Source organism: Sus scrofa, chromosome 17, assembly GCF_000003025.6.
Source record: "Sus scrofa isolate TJ Tabasco breed Duroc chromosome 17, Sscrofa11.1, whole genome shotgun sequence".
Lineage (NCBI taxonomy): Eukaryota > Metazoa > Chordata > Mammalia > Artiodactyla > Suidae > Sus > Sus scrofa.
In genome coordinates, this window is record NC_010459.5 from 26,496,399 (window position 1) to 26,517,232 (window position 20,834).

The window sequence follows — 20,834 nt, forward strand, 5'->3', positions numbered from 1 at the left end:
AAAAGAAAGATACTTCTTTTGCCTCCCTAGCAATATTTTCCATATGTTATACTGGCCTTCTTATGAGAGACTGTTCTTTAGGATTTCTAGTCCTTGATTTTTGTTTTTAAGATGGAAATAGAATAGTTTCCTTAAAAAGAATTTTTAATAGGGACCTGAATAGTTGACATTTTTATATGTCATTTAAAAATTTTGGTGCATACACTCTTGTGCGGTTATTTTGAAATGCTTGTGTGTTTTGAGGGGTGGTCAGAGTTGGTTTTTCCCCAAGGTTCAGTTCTGTGTTTGTGGGACGTAGTTTTATGTGAAAGCAAGTAGCAGACCAAGGGTTGCCTCTGACTTTATGGGTACGATGACCTGTTCACCAGGCTGATGACCCTCCTGTCTTCTTTCATGAGGGCTGTGTTAACTCATATGTAAAAGCAGTTCAAGTGAAGTAAAAGTAGCCTGTAGAACTCCATAATCATGGTGATTGTTGTAAGAAGTGCTTTACGAGCTTTGAGTTGTTTTATTTATTTTTACTTTATTTTGCCTTTTTTTTTTTTTTAGGGTCACACCCGTGGCATATGGAGGTTCCTGGGCTAGGGGTCAAATTGGAGCTACAGCTGCCAGCCTTTGCCACAGCCACAGCAACACAGTATCTGAGCCATATCTGTGACCTATACCACAGCTCACGACAACGCCAGATCCTTAACCCATTGAGCAAGGCCAGGGATCAAACTGGCAACCTTACAGTTACTAATCAGATTTGTTACCACTGAGCCACAATGGGGAACTTCTGAGTTGTTTCATTTGATTCCCACAGTAGCCTTGCAGGTTCTAATATTCTGGTTTTATTTTATTTATTTGTTTGTTATTTTGCTTTTTAGGGCCTTACCTGAAGCACATGGACGTTCCCAGGCTAGGGGTCCAATTGGAGCTACAGCTGCCGGCCTACACCACAGCCACAGCAATGTGGGATCCGAGCCATGTCTTTGACCTACACCACAGCTCACAGCAACGCCAGATCCTTAATCCTCTGAGCAAGGCCAAGGATTGAACCCGTATCCTCATGGATACTAGTCGGGTTTGTTACCACTGAGCCATAATGGGAACTCCATTCTGATTTTAAAGATGAAGCAACTGAGGCAGCTGGAAGGTGATGGAGCCGGGATTTGAAGCCACACAGACCCCAGAGCTTTTCCCTTCTTTCATTGTGTTCTGTTCCTTCAAAGAGAGGAGGTGCTGTAGCCCATCACAGACTTGGAGTCAGAGACTGCACTTTCTGTATAAGGATAGAGTTGAAAACCAATAATTTTTAAATTCTTGGGCTCTCCAGGAAGAAGACTTCCACCTGGTGGAGCACAGTGGCGGGCTGCCTCAGCGTTGGGAGCCCCATGTACTTCCGCTCAGGCGCGCAGGAATTTGGGGAGCCGGGGTGGTGGAAGCTCGTGCACAGCAGGCCCCCAACCTTGAAGCCCGAGGGCGAGAAGCTGGCCACCTCGGCTCTGAAGGTGAAAGGTACTGTCGTGACTGCCAGAAGTACCAGGATAGACAGTCCTCTTTTACCAGGCCCAGCCTCCCTGCCTCCCTGTGGCTGCTCTGCAGTTTTGTTCTGATACTGTTTCTTATGCTATAAATAAATATGCAAAAAATATTTTGCTCCTTCCCAATGAAGTTGCCAGTTTTATAAATTTCCTTTAGTATCTGAAAGGGTCTCTATTTCCACTCTAAGTTTTTAACCTTTTCATTACGGAAAATTTTAAATCTATAAATGTGAAGAGAGTAATACTATGTGAAGTACCTTCACTTCAACAGTTTTTTGCTGGCAATCTCTTTTTATCTGGCCCCTGGGTACTTTCTCCCCTCCCAGCCCTCCACCCACTGGTCACCACCCTTGGATTATTTAGAAGCAACTTCCAGGCAACAATATTTCCTTATTAAATATTTCATTTTTTTCTCTCTTAGCCATAAGGACGTTCTTTCTCATAGCCTAACCATAATGTATTTTCACACTTTAAAAAAATTTATGGTAACTTTTTATTATTCACACATTGATCTGATTTTTTTTAATCTAAAAAATTTTTAATGAGCTTTAAAGAATTTTAAACAGGCGTTCTTGTAGTGGCTCAGCAGAAGGGAATCTAACCAGTATCCATGAGGCTGCAGGTTCGATCCCTGGCCTCACTCAGTGGGTTAGGGATCTGGCTTTGCTGAGAGCTGTGGTGTAGGTTACAGATGCAGCTTAGATCCTTTGTGGCTGTGGCTGTGGTATAGACTGGCAGCTGTAGCTCCAGTTCGACCCCTGGCCTGGGAACTTCCATAAGCTGCAGGTTCAGCCCTAAAAAGCAAAAAAAAAAAAAAAAAAAAAAAGAGAAAGAAAAAAAAAATAGATATTTTATTCTTTTCTTGCAGCCTCAAAACCAACTTTAGATCCCATCATTACTGTTGAGGGACTTAGGAAACGGGCAAGTCGGAATCCTGTGGAATCTGCCATGGAATTGAAAGAGAAAAGGTCTCGGACTCAGGAAGCAAAGGACATCAGAAGAGCCCAGAAGGAGGCGGCTGGCTTTCTGGACCGGAGCACCTCATCCACCCCCGTAAAATTTGTAAGCCGAGGCCGCAGGCCAGATATGATCCTGGAAAAAGGAGAAGTGATCGACTTTTCTTCCCTGAGCTCCTCCGACCGCACCCCACTGACAAGCCCATCTCCTTCTCCGTCTCTGGATTTCTCTGCCCCTGGGACCCCCGCCTCCCACTCAGCCACACCCAGCCTGCTGTCAGAAGCTGATCTGATTCCAGATGTGATGCCGCCACAAGCCTTGTTTCACGGTAAGACCAACGGTTCTCAGGTTCTGTGTTGTGTGTGGGCCTCCATGTCAGTGGGTCCGCTCCCCCTCGTGGGTGGTGGGCCTGCATTTTCCCTCCTCTTTTCTGTTGCACACAGATGATGATGAGCTGGAAGGCGACGGCGTCATAGACCCTGGGATGGAGTACGTCCCGCCCCCTGCCTGCTCTTCCGCCTCAGGGACAGGGGTCGGGGGCAGAAAGAAGGTCAGGGCCCCTGAGCAGATAAAGCAGGAGGTGGAAAGTGAGGAGGAGAAGCCCGACAGGATGGACATTGATAGTGAAGACACAGACTCCAACACATCCCTGCAAACGAGGGCTCGAGAGAAGAGGAAGCAGGCGCTGGAGAAGGACCGTAAGCCCAAAGGGCCCAAGTTCACCCCTGTGAGCATCTACGAGGAGAAGCTGCTCCTCAAGCGCCTGGAAGCCTGTCCTGGTGCCGTGGCCATGACCCCAGAGGCCCGGCGGCTGAAGCGGAAGCTGATCGTCAGGCAGGCAAAGCGGGACCGAGGGTTACCGCTCTTTGACTTGGATCAGGTTGTCAATGCGGCGCTTCTCTTAGTGGATGGGATTTATGGGGCCAAAGATGGAGGAGTTTCCAGGCTTCCAGCTGGACAAGCCACATACAGGACAACCTGTCAGGACTTCAGAATCCTTGACCGGTACCAGGTGAGTTTTGGCCACACTCCCTGACTCCTGGGGCTGCTGCTCCATGGAGCACGTGCAGGAATGCAGGACAGAGCAAGAGAGAGAAATACAGAAATGACTGGGTTTGGGAGTTCCCTGGTGGCCTTGAGGTTAGGGATCTGGTATTGTCACTGCTATGGCAAGCAACTTCCACATGCTGAGGGTGTGGCCAAAAAAAAAAAAAAATGGCTGGACAGTATTTTTTTTTTAATTGTCCAATGTCCCTTAGTATATCTGAGTTTGGTTCTTTTGTCTTCCTTTTGGGGATTTTGGACAGAACCTAGACTCTGTATCTTTTAGCTGCTGAGGGTGGCTGTACATGGCGCTGATTGACAGGTTTGTTAGGACAGTGCACTAGACACAGCTGAGCATTAGTGAAGGAGTGTGGACATCTGTGTCATCGGGAGACACCCTAAGAAAACAGTAGCCAGGGTCAGCATGGCTGGAAGACCTCGGTGGAACCCTGTCTGTGCTCTCGGGAACAGTGCTTATTACTAACCAGTTAATCAGATTAACTTGTTTTGCTAATATGATGGCTGAAAATGAAATCTTGTTTTTTATTCATGTTTCTTTGGTTACAGGTGAAGTTAAACATTTTCCCTGTTTCCTGGTTGTCTGAGAATTGCTTATTTTGATTATTTCACGTTTTCCTATCTTCTTTGGGAACTAGTTGGATCTGGTCTCATTGCCTGTCTTTATTGCCAGTGTTCTGATGCTGTTCAGTGATGTACTGTGTGGGGCTTTTCTTTTCTGCTGCTGGGCTTTGGTATATGGCTCTTTCCATATGAAACGCTCCTTCTTGAGTTCCAGAATTTCCTAGCTTCTCTTTGCTCTGCTCCGTCTGTTAGGAGCACCCCTCTCATTTGGATGTTGGACCCTGGGGTTGGCAAGCCTTTTCTGCAGAGGGTCAGATAGTAAGCAGTTTTGGCTTTGCAGGCCAGCACTGCCATATGGTATGAAATCAGCATAGATGGTAACAGTGAGTGGGTGTGGTTCTAACACAGGTTGGATTTTTTTTTAATTTATTTTTTTATTACTCACCGAGTTTATTACATTTATAGTTGTACAATAATCATCACAATCCAATTTTATAGGCTTTCCAACACACAACCCCAGTGCATCCCCCACCCCCCGAACTATCTCCTTTGGAAAGCATAAGTTTTTCAAAGTCTGTGAGTCAGTATCTGTTCTGCAAAGAAGTTCAGATTCCACATGTCAATGAAAGCATTTGATGTTGGTGTCTCATTGTATGACTGACTTCACCTAGCATGATAATTTCTATGGCCATCCATGTTGCTAAAGATGCCGGTATTTCGTTCCTTTTAATGGCTGAGTAATATTCCGTTGTGTATATGTACCACACCTTCTTGATTCACTCTTCTGTCGATGGACATTTAGGTTGTTTCCGTGTCTTGGCTATTGAAAATAGTGCTACCATGAACATCGGAGTACATGTGTCTTTGTGAGTCATGGTTTTCTCTGGATAGATGCCCAGGAGTGGGATTGCTGGATCAAATGGTAGTTCTATTTTTAGTTTTCTGAGCAATCTCCATACTGTTTTCCACAGTGGTTGCACCAATTTACAATCCCACCAACATTTTAGCAGGGTTCCTTTGTCTCCACACCCTCTGCAGCACTTATTGGTTATAGACTTTTTGATGATGGCCGTTCTGGCTGGTATAAGGTGGTACCTCATAGTGGTTTTGATTTGCATTTCTGTAATCATGAGTGATGTTGAACATCTTTTCATGTGTTTTTTGGCCATCCGTATGTCTTCTTTGGAGAACTGTCTGTTTAGATCTTCTGCCCATCTTTGGATGGGGTTATTTGTTTTTTTGGTGTGGAGCTGCAGAAGGTGTTTATAAATTTTGGAGATTAATCCCTTGTCAGTCGATTCATTTGCAAAGATTTTCTCCCATGCTGTGGGTGTCTTTTTGTGTTGTTTAGGGTTTCCTTTGCTGTGCAGGAACTTTTAAGTTTGATTAGGTCCCATTTGTTTATTTTTGTTTTTACTGTCATGATTCTAAGAGGTGCATCTGAGAAGATGTTGCTGTCATTCATGTCAGAGAATGTTTGGCCTTTGTTTTCCTCTAAGAGTTTTATAGTGTCTGGTCTTAGATCTAGGTCTTTAATCCATTTTTAGTTTATTTTTGTGTGTGGTGTTAGGGAGTGTTCTAATTTCATTCTTTTCCATGTCCAGTTTTCCCAGCACCACTTATTGAACAAGCTGTCCTTTCTCCCTTGTATATTCTTGTCTTCTTTGTCATAGATTAGTTGGCTATAGGTGCATGGGTTTAATTTTGGGCTTTCTATCCTGTTCCACTGATCTATATTTCTGTCTTTGTGCCAGTACCATACGGTTTTGATGATTGTTGCTTTGAATAGTCTGAAGTCCGGGAGCCTGATTCCTCCAGCTCCATTTTTCTTTTTCAGAATGTCTTTGGCTATTCTGGGTCCTTTGTGCTTCCAAACAAACTTTAAACTATTTTGTTTGAGTCCTGTGAAAAATGCCATTGGTAATTTGATAGGGATTGCATTGAATGTGTAGATTGCTTTAGGTAGTATAGTCATTTTGATAATATTGACTCTTCCAATCCACAAACATGGCATATCTTTCCATCTATTTGTGTCATCTTTGATTTCTTTCCTCAGTGTCTTATAGTTTTCAGAGTACACGTTTTTTGTCTCTTTAGGTAGGTTTACTCTGAGGTATTTTATTCTTTTGGATGTGATGGTAAACGGGATTGCTTCCCTAATTTCTCTTTCTGATCTTTCATTGTTAGTGTATAGAAATGCCATTGATTTCTGTTTATTAATTTTGTATCCTTCGACTTTGCCAAATTCATGGATGAGCTCTAACAGTTTTCTGGGAGAGTCTTTAGGATTCTCTAGGTATAGTATCAAGTCATCTGCAAATAGTGATAGTTTTACTTCTTCCTTTCCAATGTGGATTCCTTTTATCTCTTTTACTTCTCCAATTGCTGTGTCTAGGACTTCCAGAACTATGTTGAATAGTAGTGGCGAGAGTGAACATCCTTGTCATTGTTCCTGATCTCAGCAGGAATTCTTTCAGCTTTTCACCATTGAGAATAATGTTTGCTGTGGGTTTGTCATATGTGGCCTTTATTATGTTGAGGTAGGTTCCCTCTATGCCTACTTTCTGAAGGGTTTTTATCAGAAATGGGTGTTGGGGAGTTCCCGTCGTGGCGCAGTGGTTAACGAATCCGACTAGGAACCGTGAGGTTGCGGGTTCGGTCCCTGCCCTTGCTCAGTGGGTTGACGATCCGGCGTTGCCGTGAGCTGTGGTGTAGGTTGCAGACGCGGCTCGGATCCCGCGTTGCTGTGGCTCTGGCGTAGGCCGGTGGCTACAGCTCCAATTCAACCCCTAGCCTGGGAACCTCCATATGCCGCAGGAGCGGCCCAAGAAATAGCAACAACAACAACAACAACAAAAAAAACAAAAAGACAAAAAAAAAAAAAAAAGAAATGGGTGTTGGATTTTGTCAAAGGCTTTTTCTGCGTCTATTGAGAGGATCATTTACGCACGCTGGATTTGGCCTATGGGCTGTATAATTTGCTGAAGACCCTTGCTCTAGCCGAATCCCGTTCATTTTCTCCCCCGGCCCCCATTTCCCAGCTTTGCTTTCCTGAGAAGCAGTGACCTGCCTGCCTGCATCCTAGGAGCAGGGTGGGGGTACGGGCAGTAGCTGACCATTCAGTGGTTAAACTTCCACTGAGTCTCCTGCTTCCAGGACTGAACTTCCCCTCTTGGCTGTACCAGAATCTCTCTTTGGAGCCTCCAGAGAGTCTAGCCTGCCATCGAGAGAGAGGTCGTTTCTGGCTGTGGGCAGCAGAGATGTAATTGGAGGCTTTAATCTCTTAACTAAAGACTCTCCTTCCCACCCTCAACTTTAGCAGGACCTGATGCCCTCATTGCTGCACTTTCTTAAGGCTCTGATGTGTAAACCACTGGCTCCTGGCCAGGCTTCGCTGCTGCCTTAGGTTTTGGCTCTCTCTGGTCTTAGTCATCTGCCACTCTTTCATATGCTTTTGTTGCTGTCATCTATTCACCTGTTCTTTGTCTTCATAAGTTTGTCTTTTTAATTCCTGAACTTCATTTTTTAAAATTTTGAAATGCATCATACCCACAGAAGAATGCATAGAACATATGGGTATAGTTTAGAGGTTAGTAAGATAAATACCTATGAATCCAGTTCCTGGATTGACGTGGGGCGTTACAAACACTTCAGTGATCCTTCTGCTTACTGCCTGCTCCCCTCAGAGGGAGCCACTCTGACTCTTAGTGTTAATCGTTCCTCTGCCTTTTTTTTTTTTTTTTTTGTCTTTTTTGCCATTTTCTTGGGCCGCTCTCACAGCATATGGAGGTTCCCAAGCTAGGGGTCCAATCAGAGCTGTAGCTACCGGCCTACACCAGAGCCACAGCAACACGGGATCCGAGCTGCGTCTGCAACCTACACCACAGCTCACGGCAACACTGGGTCCTTAACCCACTGAGCAAGGCCAGGGACTGAACCCGCAACCTCATGGTTCCTAGTCGGATTCATTAACCACTGTGCCACGAAGGGAACTCCTCCTCTGCCTTTTTAATGTCTTTATACCTAAACAGTGTACTTTTAGATTTTTTTTTTTTTTTTTTTTTTCTTTTTAGGGCTGCATCCATGTGGAGGTTCCCAGGCTAAGGGTCGAATTGGAGCTGCAGCTGCCAGCATACACCACAGTTACAGCAACACCAGATCTGAGCTGCATCTTCAACCTGCACCATAGTTCACGGCAATGTCAGGTCCCCGACCCACTGAGTAAGGCCAGGGATCAAACCCGTGTGCTTTTTGGATACTAGTGGGGTTCATTTCCGCTGCGCCACAACAGGAACTCCCTAGATATTTTTCTAAAAACCAGGTGGGAAGCATAGATGGAGCTGTGGAAGGAAGCTTGCCACTGTTGCCTGAAGGTTTCCAGAAGATAAGTTTAGCAGGCTTTGTGGGTCACTGGTGTAGATTGAATTGTGTCCACAGAAGCATGTATTGAAGTCCTGACCCCTGTTGCCTGTGAACATGAACTTAATTGGAAATAGGGTCTTTGTAGATGTAAGTAGCTAAGACGAGGTCACACTGGAGTAGGGTGGACCTTAATCCAATGTGACTGGTGTCCATATAAGAAGAGGAGAAGAGACACAGACACAGGAGAGAAGGCCATGTGATGACTGAGGCAGAGATGATAGTGATGTGTCTGCAAAGCTAAGAGACACCAAGGCCTGCCAGCAACGCTGGAAGCCAAGAGCAAGAGCCTCAGGGGAAAGGTGGCACTGTTGGCACCTGGACGTCTGACGTCTCCAGAACTGTGAGGGAGTAAATTTCTGTTGTTTCATGAGCCCCCTGTTTGTGAAATGTTGATATGGCAGCCCTGGGAAACTGACAGGCGTGTTCTGGCTTCAGCTGCCATGAGCCTCTCCTGGGGAGGTTAGTGGTCAGGGTCCCTAGGAAGTCCTGGGAAACATGAGGCTTTCCACTCTGTCACTGTCAGCAGGCTGCGGTGTATGCCAGGGAACTTGCACAGATCTGGTCAAGGGCATGGCATGGGGGTCCCTGTCTAGTCTCAGGGCTGATGTGCATCCCTCCAGCTTGTGGGAGGTCAGGGTGGTCATCTGTCAGGTGAGTGGGCTTAGCTGACCCGGGAGCGTATGTTGGGGGAGCGGGGGAGTCTTGGGCATTGTGAACCGAGCTGAGCCCAGACGTGATGCTGCCCACAACTCCTTGGGTATAAAAGACAGTCCAGGGGCAGGGACTTAGTGATGGTCACCTCAGGTTATCTGCCCCTTGATAAGAGTCACACTTGCTATTGAACCGGAGTCTCCCCTGGCTAGAGCCACACTTCCCCTCCACTGTACTGAACCTCTGTTCCTGCGCCCCGTCTATACCTTTTTTGTAGATTGACTCCCTTTAGTGAAGCACACCCTTTGCAGCTTGGGTGTCCAAAAGCCTTGGACTTAAAGCCAGAATCCCTCATCAGCAGGGGGTAGAGCTGAGCTCCAGCTTAACAGCAATGAGGCGCTTTCAAATTCTGAGGGAAAACAGGACTGAACCTGGAATCCTGTAGCTGCCACATTACCTTTATGCAGGACCCCCAGTGTCACTTTAGATCCTTCCCCCAGGCGGAAGAGTCTTCTGTCTCAGAACCCTTGTTGTCCCCTGGGGAGGGGGGAACTTCGCCTTTTCAGCTGGCCGTGTCAGAGCCCACTTACACTGTTTACACAGTTTGACCTGGTCCTTTCTTCCTGCCTCCTATATTCCCAGTTCCAGAGGAATCTGCTGCTGCCACCTGGGCTTTAGGAAGATCTGCAGGACGGAATCCTGGGCTGGTTCTCACTTTACCTAATAAAGCCAGCTTGGATTTGAGCTTCCTATCTGTTGCTTTTTGTCCATCTGCTTCCCAGTTGCTGTTGTTTCTTTTCCTGATCTTTTTGTTCTTGTGTGCTTGTCTTTTTTTTTTTTTTAATCTATTTTTATAGTTGTAATAAGATATGGGAAGGAAGTAAAATTGGATATGTGTTTAATCCCCCATCCTAACCTAAAATTTTAGTATCCTTTTTAATGCAGTTACATTGGGGAGCAGCTGTAAATGCATTTGTTCAGTTTATTGTCTTTCTTGTTTTTTGGTCAATATAGTCATAGCTATAACTGTTGCTATGATATTCTAGCTATGACTCATGACTTTTGAAATGATGTGATTTTTTTTTTTTTTTCCTTCGTTTTAGTGCCGCACCTGCGGGATATGGAAGTTCCCAGGCTAGGGGTCAAGTTGGAGCTACAGCTGCTGGCCTACGCCACAGCCACAGCAACTAGGTATCCAGGCCCCATCTGTGACCTACACCACAGCTTCTGGCAATGCCGGATCCTTAACCCACTGAGCAAGGCCAGGGATCGAACCTGCTTCCTCATGGATGCTAGTCAGGTTTGTAACCTACTGAGCCACAACGAGAACTCCCTGAAATGATGTGATTTTTAAAATCAGACAGTACTTAGCAGAGTTCTTTCTGTGGTGTAGTGGATTAATAATCTGGATTGTCTCTGCGGCATGGCCAGTTCAATCCCAGCCCAGCACAGAAGGTTAAGGATCTGACGTTGCCACCAGCTTTGGCTTAGGTTGCAGATGTTGTTGAGATTCCACGTGCTGTGGATGCTGGGGGTGAGGGGGAATCAGTATTTAGCGTTTTATAATCTTTCTCAGCATTTCTTCTTTAACCCAGGAGTTATTTAATGCCAGATAACTCTTAGTTTTCATATACATGAGAATTTTTAAGGTATCTCAGTAAATGGTTTAATTTCTAATCAAATTACATTGCAGTCAGAGAAAATAGTGTATGTGATGTTGATTCTTTGCTAGAAAGACAATTGTATGTTCTATTTTTATTCTTTTTATAGGTCCTAACTTAAGACATGTATTTATTTTTCTCTATTACTTTGTAATATTATCATGTGATCTTCTCCCTGAAAACAAAAAAGCAGCTGTGCACTGTGCATGCTCTTGTTGGTCTATTTTCTTTGTGTTGCTTATTTAGATAATGGTAAATCTCACTAAATTGTTTATCTAGCTTCTTTTTTTTTTCTTTTTATTAAAGTATAGTTGATTTACAATATTGGGCCAGTATCTGCTGTACAGAAAAGTGACCCAGTCATTCATACACACACTCACACATACACACACACACACACACACACACACATTCTTTTTTTTTTTGTATTATTTTTCATCATGGTCTGTCCCTGTGCTGTACAGTAGAACCTCATTGCTTATCCATTCTAACTGTAATCATTTGCATCTACTGACCCCAAAACTCCCTGTCCACCCTACTCCTTCCTCCCTCCCCCCTTGGCAACCACAAGTCTGTTCTCTCAGTCCGAGTCTGTTTCTGTTGCATAGATAGGTTCGTTTGTGCCATATTTTAGATTCCACATATATGAGTAATATTTGTCTTTCTCTTTCTGCATCCAGTCTTGCTTTCCATTGTTTCTTCTCAGATTATTTTCTTGCTAGAGTATTTCCTGTAATAGTTCTTTAACATATGATCTTTTTAAAGTTAATTTTAAAAACTTGTATCTTGGAGTTCCCATCATGGCTCAGTGGTTAATGAACCTGACTAGTATCCATGAGGATGCAGGTTTGATCCCCAGCCTCGCTCAATGGGTTAAGGATCTGGTGTTGCCAGAAGCTGTAGTGTAGGGCACAGATGCAGCTTGGATCCCACGTTGCTGTGGCTGTGGTGTAGGCCAGCAGCTGTAGCTCTGATTGGACCCCTAGCCTGGGAACTTCCATATGCTGTGGGTGAGGCCCTAAAAAATCAAAAGACAAAAATAAATAAATAAAAAGAATATCTTCACTTTACTCTTGCATTTGAATGATAGCATAGCTGGATATAAAATTGTAGTTTGTTTTTTCTTTTGACATTTTAACATGATGACTCCATTATCATCTTGCAGATTGCATTGTTTCTGAGAGCCACAATGACTGTCTTGCTCTTGTTTCTTTGTAGGTGACCTCCTTCCCAAGCCCTGGAAGCTTTCAGCGTTTTCTCTGTTTTTGACTTTTATTTATATTCATGCACTTTAAGTGCTTTTTTGTTCTCATTTATCTTGCTTGACACCTCTGCTTTTTGAATCAGAGTATCTGGTACACTTCTTGGCAGTTATCCTGCTTGTGCTATGGATCTGTGATTTGGGTTTGGTGTCTGATTAACTTGGGGAAATTCTTAGTTCCTGCTGCTTCAAGTGTTTCTTCTGTTCCTTTCTTCTCCTCCTGGTGCTCCCATTATGCATGTATTACACCTTTTGTAGTTGTACCACAGTTTTTGGCTATTGTTCCATTCTGCTTTTTATTGGTCTTTTTTCTCTTTGCTTTTTAGTTTTGGCAGTTTCTGCTGATGTGTCCTCAAGCTCAGGTAATCTTTCCTCAGCTATGTGCATTCTGCTTGCTTCCCAGGTCAATAATTGCAACATCTCTGCCGTATCTGAGTCTGGTTCTTCTTATGCTTGCTGTCTTTTCAGTCTGTTTTTTTTTTGTTTGTTTGTTTTTTTGTGGGTTTTTTGGTTTTTTTTTTTTTTTTTTTTTTGCTTTCTAGCTTTCCTTGTAATTTTTTGTTGAAAGCCAAGGATATGTTCTGAGTAAGAGGAGCTGTGGGAAATAGGCCATTAGTGATGTGCTGGTGTGGGTGGAGAGGCTGTTCTAAAGATTAGTCCTCAGTCTGTGAGCGTGAGCCCCCTGGGCTGTGACTTCACAAGGGTGTCTCAGGTTTTACCCCCATTTAGGTGGGACAGGGTGGCTCAAGGGGGCTGGGGTTGGCTATTCCCCTTCCACAGGTAGGTTAGGCTCTGATGAATCTCCAGTGGGTCAGGCTCTGGCAAAATAGTTTCTCCTGAGGGCAGTCCTGTGAGGAAGCACAGAAGCCGGCACCTTTCACAATGGAATGCACCCCACAGAAGCGGGAGGGAGGGGATCTTTCTTTGATCTTCAGGGTAAGAAGCTGGTGAAGCTCCTGGTGGTGAAACTCATGCAAATGTAAATCAGGGCCTCCCTGGAGTTATGTTCTCAGACTCTCCCTGCAGGGCCTCCAGCAGTTCAGCAACTGCAGTTAAGTTTCCCCTCCCCGCCCTGTTTCCCCGAGGCTGCTCACTCCATTGGGTCCCAAAACCTGTGTACCCATCTTCTGGCTCCAGCCCCGGGGCAGCAGTTTGCCCTGTGACTTTACTTCTCTGACGGATCTGAGAAGAGTTGTTGACTCTCCTTTTGTTCAGCTGTTTACTTGTTAGGTTGGAGTGGTGACTTCCAAGCTCCTTATGTGCAGGACTGGAAGCCAGAAGTCTGCTCGTGCTTCTTTAGTTTGGGAAACTCCTCATCATTACTTCTTTAAATATGTTTCTCCTTTATTCTTTTCCCTCCCCTTCTGGAGTCCTCATATGGATCTCAACATCGTTACTTCTTTGGTTTTTTGAAGAGACCTGTCCTTGATGTTATTTGTTGAGTGTTTTATAGGCAGACCTAAGAGATAATAATGAGGGTTTGTCAGGACACCACAATAAAGCAGATACTGTAACAGTGAGTCACATGAATATCGTGGCTTTCCAGTGCATGTAAAAGTTATATGTACAGTATATTGTAGCCTAGTAAGTGTGTATTATTATTATTATTATTATTATTATTATTTTAAAAGAGTACGTACCTTAATTAAAGCATACTTTATTGCTAAAAAAATGCTGACCATTATCTGAGCCTTCAGTGAGTTTTACTACTTTTTCTGGTGGAAGGTCTTGCCTTGATTTTGATGTCGATGTGGTTGCTAAAGTTTGGAGTAGCTGTGGCAATTTCTTAAAGAAAGTCAGTGATGAAATTTGGCTTGCTTTTATAAATGATTTCTCTGTAGCATGCGATGCTGTTTAATAGCATTTTACACACAATAGAACTTCTTTCAAAATTGGAGTCAATCCTCTCAAACCCCTCACCTGCTTTATCAACTAAGCTTGTGTAATATTCTAAGTCTATTGTTGTTATTTCAGCAATCTTCACAGCCTCTTCACCAGGAGTAGATTCCAACTCAAGGAACCACTTTCTTTGTCCATAAAAAGCAACTCCTCATCTGTGAAAGTTTTATCCTGAGATTGCAGCAGTTCACTCGTATCTTTAGGATCCAATTCTAATTCTCCTGCTATTTCCACCACATCTACAGTTACTTCCTCCACTGAAATCTTGAACTTGTTAAGGTCATCCGTAAGGTGGAATCAACTTCCAAACTCTGGGAAGTTTGATATTTTGACCTCTTCCTATGAAGAGATGTAGATGTATTTCAGAGCTCATGTGTTTAATATCTGGTAACAAATGTATGATCGATAACTTCTCATTCCTGTTTCCAGGTGCCTTCATTATCTCGGAGCCTATTTATCATGCCTTGTGTTTTTGTTTTTGTAACAGCTTTATTTAAGTACAAATCACATACCAGACAATTCACCCATTTTAAAGTGTGCAATTCAGTAGTTTCTGGTTTCTTCACAGAGTTGTATAATCACCATAATCAATTTTAGAACATTTTCCTCACCCTAAAAAGAAACTCTGTCCTATCATTCTTACTGTTCAACCCTCCATACCTGCCCATCATTAATATACTTGCTTTCTCTGTAGAGCTGCCTCTTCTGGTCTTTTCACATAAATGGAATCACACAAGCTGTGGTCTTTTCTTACTGTCTTCTTTCATGGAGTCTCAGGATTCATCCATGTCATAGGATATGTTAGTACTTTGTTCCTTTTTGTGGTTGAAAAATACGCCCTTATGAATATGCACATTTTGTTCATCCGTGCATCCGTTGATGGACGTCTGGGTTGTTCCCACCTTTTGGCCATTACAAATAATGCTGCTGTGAATATTTGTGTAAAATTTGTGTGGACATGTGTTTTCATTTCTCTTGTATTATGTCCCTGGGATTGGATTTGCCTGGTTAAGTGGTAACATTGTGTTCAACTTTTTGAAGAACCGCCACACTGCTTTTTCCAATGACTGCACCCTCCTATAGTCCTGTCAGCAGTGTGTGAGGATTCTGACCCCTCTGCATTGTTATTGTCTGTCCTGCTCATGGCCACCCTGGTGAAGTCAAGTGCTGTCTCACTGTAGCTTTGACTTGCATTTCCCTGATGACTGTTTATTGTGCTTTTGAAAAATCCTTGTCTTTCTGGTAAATCAGTTCTGCCTTTCCCAGTACAGTTTGTGTACTTTATCCTTCTTTTGTTATCTTGCGGTTCTTATTTACACGTCTGGAATTTTTTCTCCGCGAACTCACATTCCCTTTGTCTGATTTGCTGCCATTGCTGGTAGTGTCCGTTTGCCCCCTGCAGGGAGGGGCAAAAACCTGGTTCCTCGCTGGTCATCCCCTGGCAAGTTTGGCAGAGTGAGAGGTTCTGGGCTCAACCCCTTCCCATCCTCACCTTTCTCCAGGCAGGGACCCTCATCTCTGGGGACGCTCCCAGGACCTCTGCCCGTCATCTTTTTCCCTCCCTCTGCCTTTGCTGCTGCTCAGGGGTTGGAGGTCCTGGAATGGTGGGGCTGTTAGGATGGTCTACCCTCCACCTCAGGAGGTTCCCTGCTGCCCTGGTAGCCCCCCTCTGGCCAAGGGTGGCTGGGGAGGTTATGGGCAGAGATCTAGCAGAGCAGAATTTGGGAGAGACCGTGTCCCTACCTGCCGTGCCGGCAGCCATTCTGCACCCTGGCTGCCCTCTGCTGCCTCACCTGTGCCAGCCACCACCCGTCTCCCTGGGGGGGGTCTCACCGCGCATCTGTCCCCGTTGTCCCTTTCATTTTCGAGGCCCTCCCAGCTTGGGTTTGGGGTAGGGGCCCAGCAGCCCACCCAGTGCTCCATTTTGTTTAGGATTAGAAGTCTGAGGAAACTTGTTTAACATTTTCCAAACTTATTTTACTTTAGGACACTTTCCACCACCATTTTGTCATTCAGCAAGTGTAAGTTAAGTATTTCACATATGCCAGGCGCCAGCCTAGCTGGGGATGTGCAGTGAGTTAAGACAGAGGAGGTCCCTGCACTTAGGGGGTGACATCCTGAGCAAGGAGGTGATAGTACTAGTCAGCTAACAAGGTGAGCGCCGTGGGGAACAGAGGGGTGGTTGGTGCCTTTCTATGGAGGTGACGTTCAAACCTTCTTCTGATCCACAAGGTGGAGCCAGCCTGAGAGGGTTCAGGGCAGGAGGCCCTGAGGTGGGAGAGTTGGCTGGGACTTCTGATGGCAAAGGAAACGGGTGGTGGTGGGAGATGAGCCGATCCTGCAGGTATGGGAAAAGGGTTTGAGTTGTATTCAGAATACATAGCAGGAAGCCACATAGGAGTTTCAGCAGAGTTTATGAGTTTGTTTGTTTTTTGTTTTTTGGTTTTTTTTTGCTCTTTAGGGCCAAACCAGTGGCATATGGAAGTTCCCAGGCTAGGGGTCAAATTGGAGCTATAGCTGCCAGCCTATGTATGTCACAGCCACAGCAATGCCAGAGCTGAGCCTCATCTGTAGTCTATATCACAGCTCACCGCAACACCAGATCCTTAACCCTCTAGGCGAGGTCAGTGATTGAACCTGCATCCTCATGGATAGTAGTCAGGTTTGTTTCCACTGAGCCATAATAGGAACTCCCTGTGAGTTTTTAAAAGGAGAACCCGGCTTTGTGGGGGGTGGGAAACATGGCAGCAGGGAGCCCGGTTGGGAGAGGAGGGGTGGTCCAGGTGGAAGTCGAGGGTAGGTAGCCCAGCGTGGAAGCAGCGGGAAATGGAAGGACCTGGCCTGGGATGGTGTAACAGCCACAGGGCTTCACAAACTCACTGACATGTTTACCTGACACTATTTCATGGCTCAGTGGCTGGCATTTGGGTAATCTGTGGCTGCATCACAGATCACCCCAAAACTTAGTGGCTTTAAACAGTAAGTGTTTGATTCTTCTGAGCCTATGGGTTGATTGGGCTCAGCTGGGTGTTTCTTCTGCCTGATGTGCTAAGGGAAGGGCCATGCTTGTGTCTCCACTCAGCTGGGACCTGGGTCTGGGTGGAATGGCCAGGATGGGCCTCTCCTGTTCCAGAGCCTAGCTCCATGTGACCTCTGGTTCTTTAGTGGTCTGGTCTGGATAACGTGGCCTCTGGACTCAAGAGGAGCAAAAGTGAAAGCTGGCTCCCTTACAGCCTGGGCCGAGAAGTCCCAGAATGTTACCTGGGCCACATTCTGATTGGTCAAGCCTGGCCCAGGCCCACCAGATTCCAGAGAGGGGACCATGATTCCACCTTTTGATAGGAGGAGACATGTGTACCTGCAGGCACGGAAGGAAGCATGGGGCCGTATTTGGAAACTATGCTGCAGCTTGGAATTTCACTGCGAAACTTATTATAAAGTCCTGGAAGAAGTTCATGAGTGGCCTTTGAAAGTTTTGGTGTCCAGTTTGGGAAAGTAACGAGAGCACATTCTTAAAGAAGGAATTCTTGCTCTTCCAACAGGGTTATTTTCTAGGTTAAGAGCAAGCTGATTCTACAAAAACAACTCAGGTTTCTAAACTTCATCCAACCCTTGGCAAAGCACTTCATAAATGTGCCTTTTAATCTTCCATCCGAGCGCTTTGCTGTAAAACCCTAATTGTCCGTGTTCTGTTATGACATGACCGAGGGCCCTGGAGCAGCACTGTCTGGAGAGCAGATGTCTACAGCTGTTCTTTTGGGATGCCCTCCTGAGGAACAGGAGCCAGGTCCTCACGGACCCTCTGGTTGGGCCTCTCAGCTGTCATGGTGTGTTTTAGGGATGAAGATCTACATCAGTTCCACTCCGTCAGGTTTACTCAGTAGAGACAGATTTGAATAAATCCGTATACAGTACAGACACAGCAGTAACTGGCCCCATGCCTCTTGAGGTAACAGAGGCCATTGTGAGACATCAGCCCCGTGTGTGTTACCTATTCGATTCTCAGCCCGGTTGATATTTGATGAGTGGATTAAAGGTACAGTGTAGACAAAATGAATCCTGGAGAAGCAGTAAATCCAGTGGTCATTTGTGTATGTCACCTGTTTAAATGTCTTTTAAAGTTGTTTACATAACTAACATTTAAAAAATTATTATTATTTTTTTGCTTTTTAGGGCCGCACTCATGGCATGGAAGTTCCCAGGCTAGGGGTCTAATCGGAGCTACAGCTGCCAGCCTACACCACAGTCACAGCAACATGGGATCTGAGCCACCTCTGCAACCTTCACCACAGTTCACGGCAACCCTGGATCCTTAACCCATTGAGCAAGGCCAGGGATCGAACCTGCAACCTCATGGTTCCTAGTCAGACTTGTTTCTGCTGAGCCACAACGGGAACTCCAAAAGTTATTTTGCTTTTAAACTGGTATAACTGGGGAGTTCCCGTCGTGGCGCAGTGGTTAACGAATCCGACTAGGAACCATGAGGTTTCGGGTTCGGTCCCTGCCCTTGCTCAGTGGGTTAACGATCCGACGTTGCCGTGAGCTGTGGTGTAGGTTGCAGACGTGGCTCTGGCGTAGGCCAGTGGCTACAGCTCCGATTAGACCCCTAGCCTGGAAACCTCCATATGCCGCAGGAGCGGCCCAAAGAAATAGCAAAAAGACAAAAAAATAAAAAAATAAAAATAAACTGGTATAACTGGGATTAATTTTCAGTTATAATTTTATGCAAATTACCTTTGAACTTTGTATTAAAACTTGAGCTTTCCAATTAATGCAAAAAGACCTACTTTCTGATACATAAAAATGTCACAAGTACTGCTTATCTGTGAGAATTAAACCAGTCCTTTAAGTAATTTTATTTTTGTGTAACTAGTATGTGTTTCTCATAGACTGCCTTGCCATCCAGGAAGGGATTTCGGCACCAGACCAGTAAGTTTTTGTACCGTTTGGTGGGATCAGAAGATATGGCTGTGGACCAGAGTATTGTCAGCCCTTATACTTCTCGAATCCTGAAACCTTACATCAGGTACATGGAGTGTGTCATGGGGAATAATGTTTGTGGGTTTTGAGCCCCCATTGGAGTGAATAAAGACCAAAGCCTGATGTCCAGTCTCATCCTTGGCTTGTTTTAATTGTACTCCTGTGCAGAAAGGATGATCCTTTGAAGGAAACATAAAAGACAAAGTTTAAGTTCTTGGTTCACAGTTGCCCCTGCTGAGCACACTTGCTCTGCAGTCAAGTCATGTGGTCCTGCTCGCCCAGCACTGCCCTCCCTGGCAGACACGTGGAGGCAGCCTGCGTCACTGCCCCAGTCCCCAGCTGCCCTGGCAGGGTTGGCCCTATCTTTCCTGGGCTCTGTCCTGGGTCAGAGCATTCAGAGGGTTGAATTAGGATGCTGTTTCCTTTCCCCACTGTGTTTGTTAAGGCTCGCCAGCACCAGGTAGAATTCCTGGCCAGTATCGAGGGGTTTGGTCTGACTAATGTTAATAGAGTGAATTTAAAAGTATTGTAGCTGTTAAGCTGGCTGCCATATAAAGTAGGGCAAATTAATTTAAAATTTCGAGCAGATCGAAGAGTTGTGTGAATCAAATGGCTAGGAATAATGGGTATTTTTCTTGACTTCAGTTTGTTTATTTTCTGGGTTCTGGAGGCGTGATTATGAAACCAAGCCACCCAAACTGCAGCTGCTGTCCCAGATTCGTTCCCACCTGCACAGGAGTGACCCTCACTGGACACCGGAGCCTGATGCACCTCTTGATTACTGCTACGTCCGGCCAAATCACATCCCAACGATAAATTCCATGTGTCAGGAGTTTTTCTGGCCTGGTATGTTCTCCCCTCCCAGACTAGGCAGATCCATTTTCTGTGTCGCTTGCTTTAGCAGATTTTTAAAATTAGTGTATGTCATGTGATCCCCAAACCTTCACTCATATATGACTTCATTCAGTTTGTCTCTGCTAACATGGAAATTTTGAAATACAAATACCTCTTTTTTCCTAAGATCAAGAAGAAGCCAGCAATTAAAGTAACAGTGTTTTTGTTTACTTCTCTTATTGGTTTGTGTCCGGTTCCAGGATAAACAATTCATCCTGTTTTGCTTCTCCTTGTGTTTAGATCCCAGGTAATGTCCATCAACACCGCACAGGCTGCTAACTTGGAGATGTTTGGACACCTCTGATTTTTGCTTAATAATTCTGTGTGCTTTGTTTATTTAGCTCTTCTTTAGAGAGTGTTAGGGCAACCAAAAGTTGGTTTTAGAAAGCCAGGTACAGTGTTCCCATTGTGGCTCAGCGGTAACAAACCTGACCGGTGTCCATGAGGATGCAGGTTCCATCCCTGGCCTCACTCAGTGCATTAAGGATCTGGCATTGCGGTGAGCTGAGGTCACAGATGCGGCTCGGATCCTGTGTTGCTATGGCTGTGGTGTAGGCCAGTAGCTACAGCTCCGATTCGATCCCTAGCCTGGGAACCTCCATATGCTGTGGGTTGGGTACTACAAAACAAAAACAAACAAAAAAAGAAAGACAGATACTCCAATCACAAACTTTAAAAATACGAATAAACCCAATGTGATTTGTTGTTTTATCAGCTTTAACATATTGTCTCTGAAGCCCTCAATTTTCATTGCTAAATGTAGACACGTTCTTTGTGGATCTGTTTTACTGTGGTGCTTTGAAATGTAAGGGATAAGACATTTCTTCCAGGTGTTAGATAAGTTTTTGTCCGGATGAGAGCTGTGTCACCTTCACTGTCTGATAATCATGTCACAGTGCATGTGGTGGGGGGGTGGGATGGAGGTTGGAAAGAACATTCTGGGAGAGTCTGCTACTT

At 45.0% G+C, this 20,834-nt stretch overlaps 1 protein-coding gene across 1 annotated transcript in view; it reads left to right on the plus strand.

Moving 5' to 3' along the window:
* The window catches only part of KAT14 (lysine acetyltransferase 14), a 36,576-nt gene that overhangs the window by 11,442 nt on the left and 4,300 nt on the right, over positions 1-20,834 (plus strand). Inside the window, exons 4-8 of the mRNA XM_013985104.2 lie at positions 1,319-1,500; positions 2,395-2,811; positions 2,927-3,495; positions 18,893-19,029; positions 19,654-19,829. Coding sequence (XP_013840558.1) covers positions 1,319-1,500; positions 2,395-2,811; positions 2,927-3,495; positions 18,893-19,029; positions 19,654-19,829 — 1,481 coding nt within the window. The remainder of the gene's footprint in view (positions 1-1,318; positions 1,501-2,394; positions 2,812-2,926; positions 3,496-18,892; positions 19,030-19,653; positions 19,830-20,834) is intronic.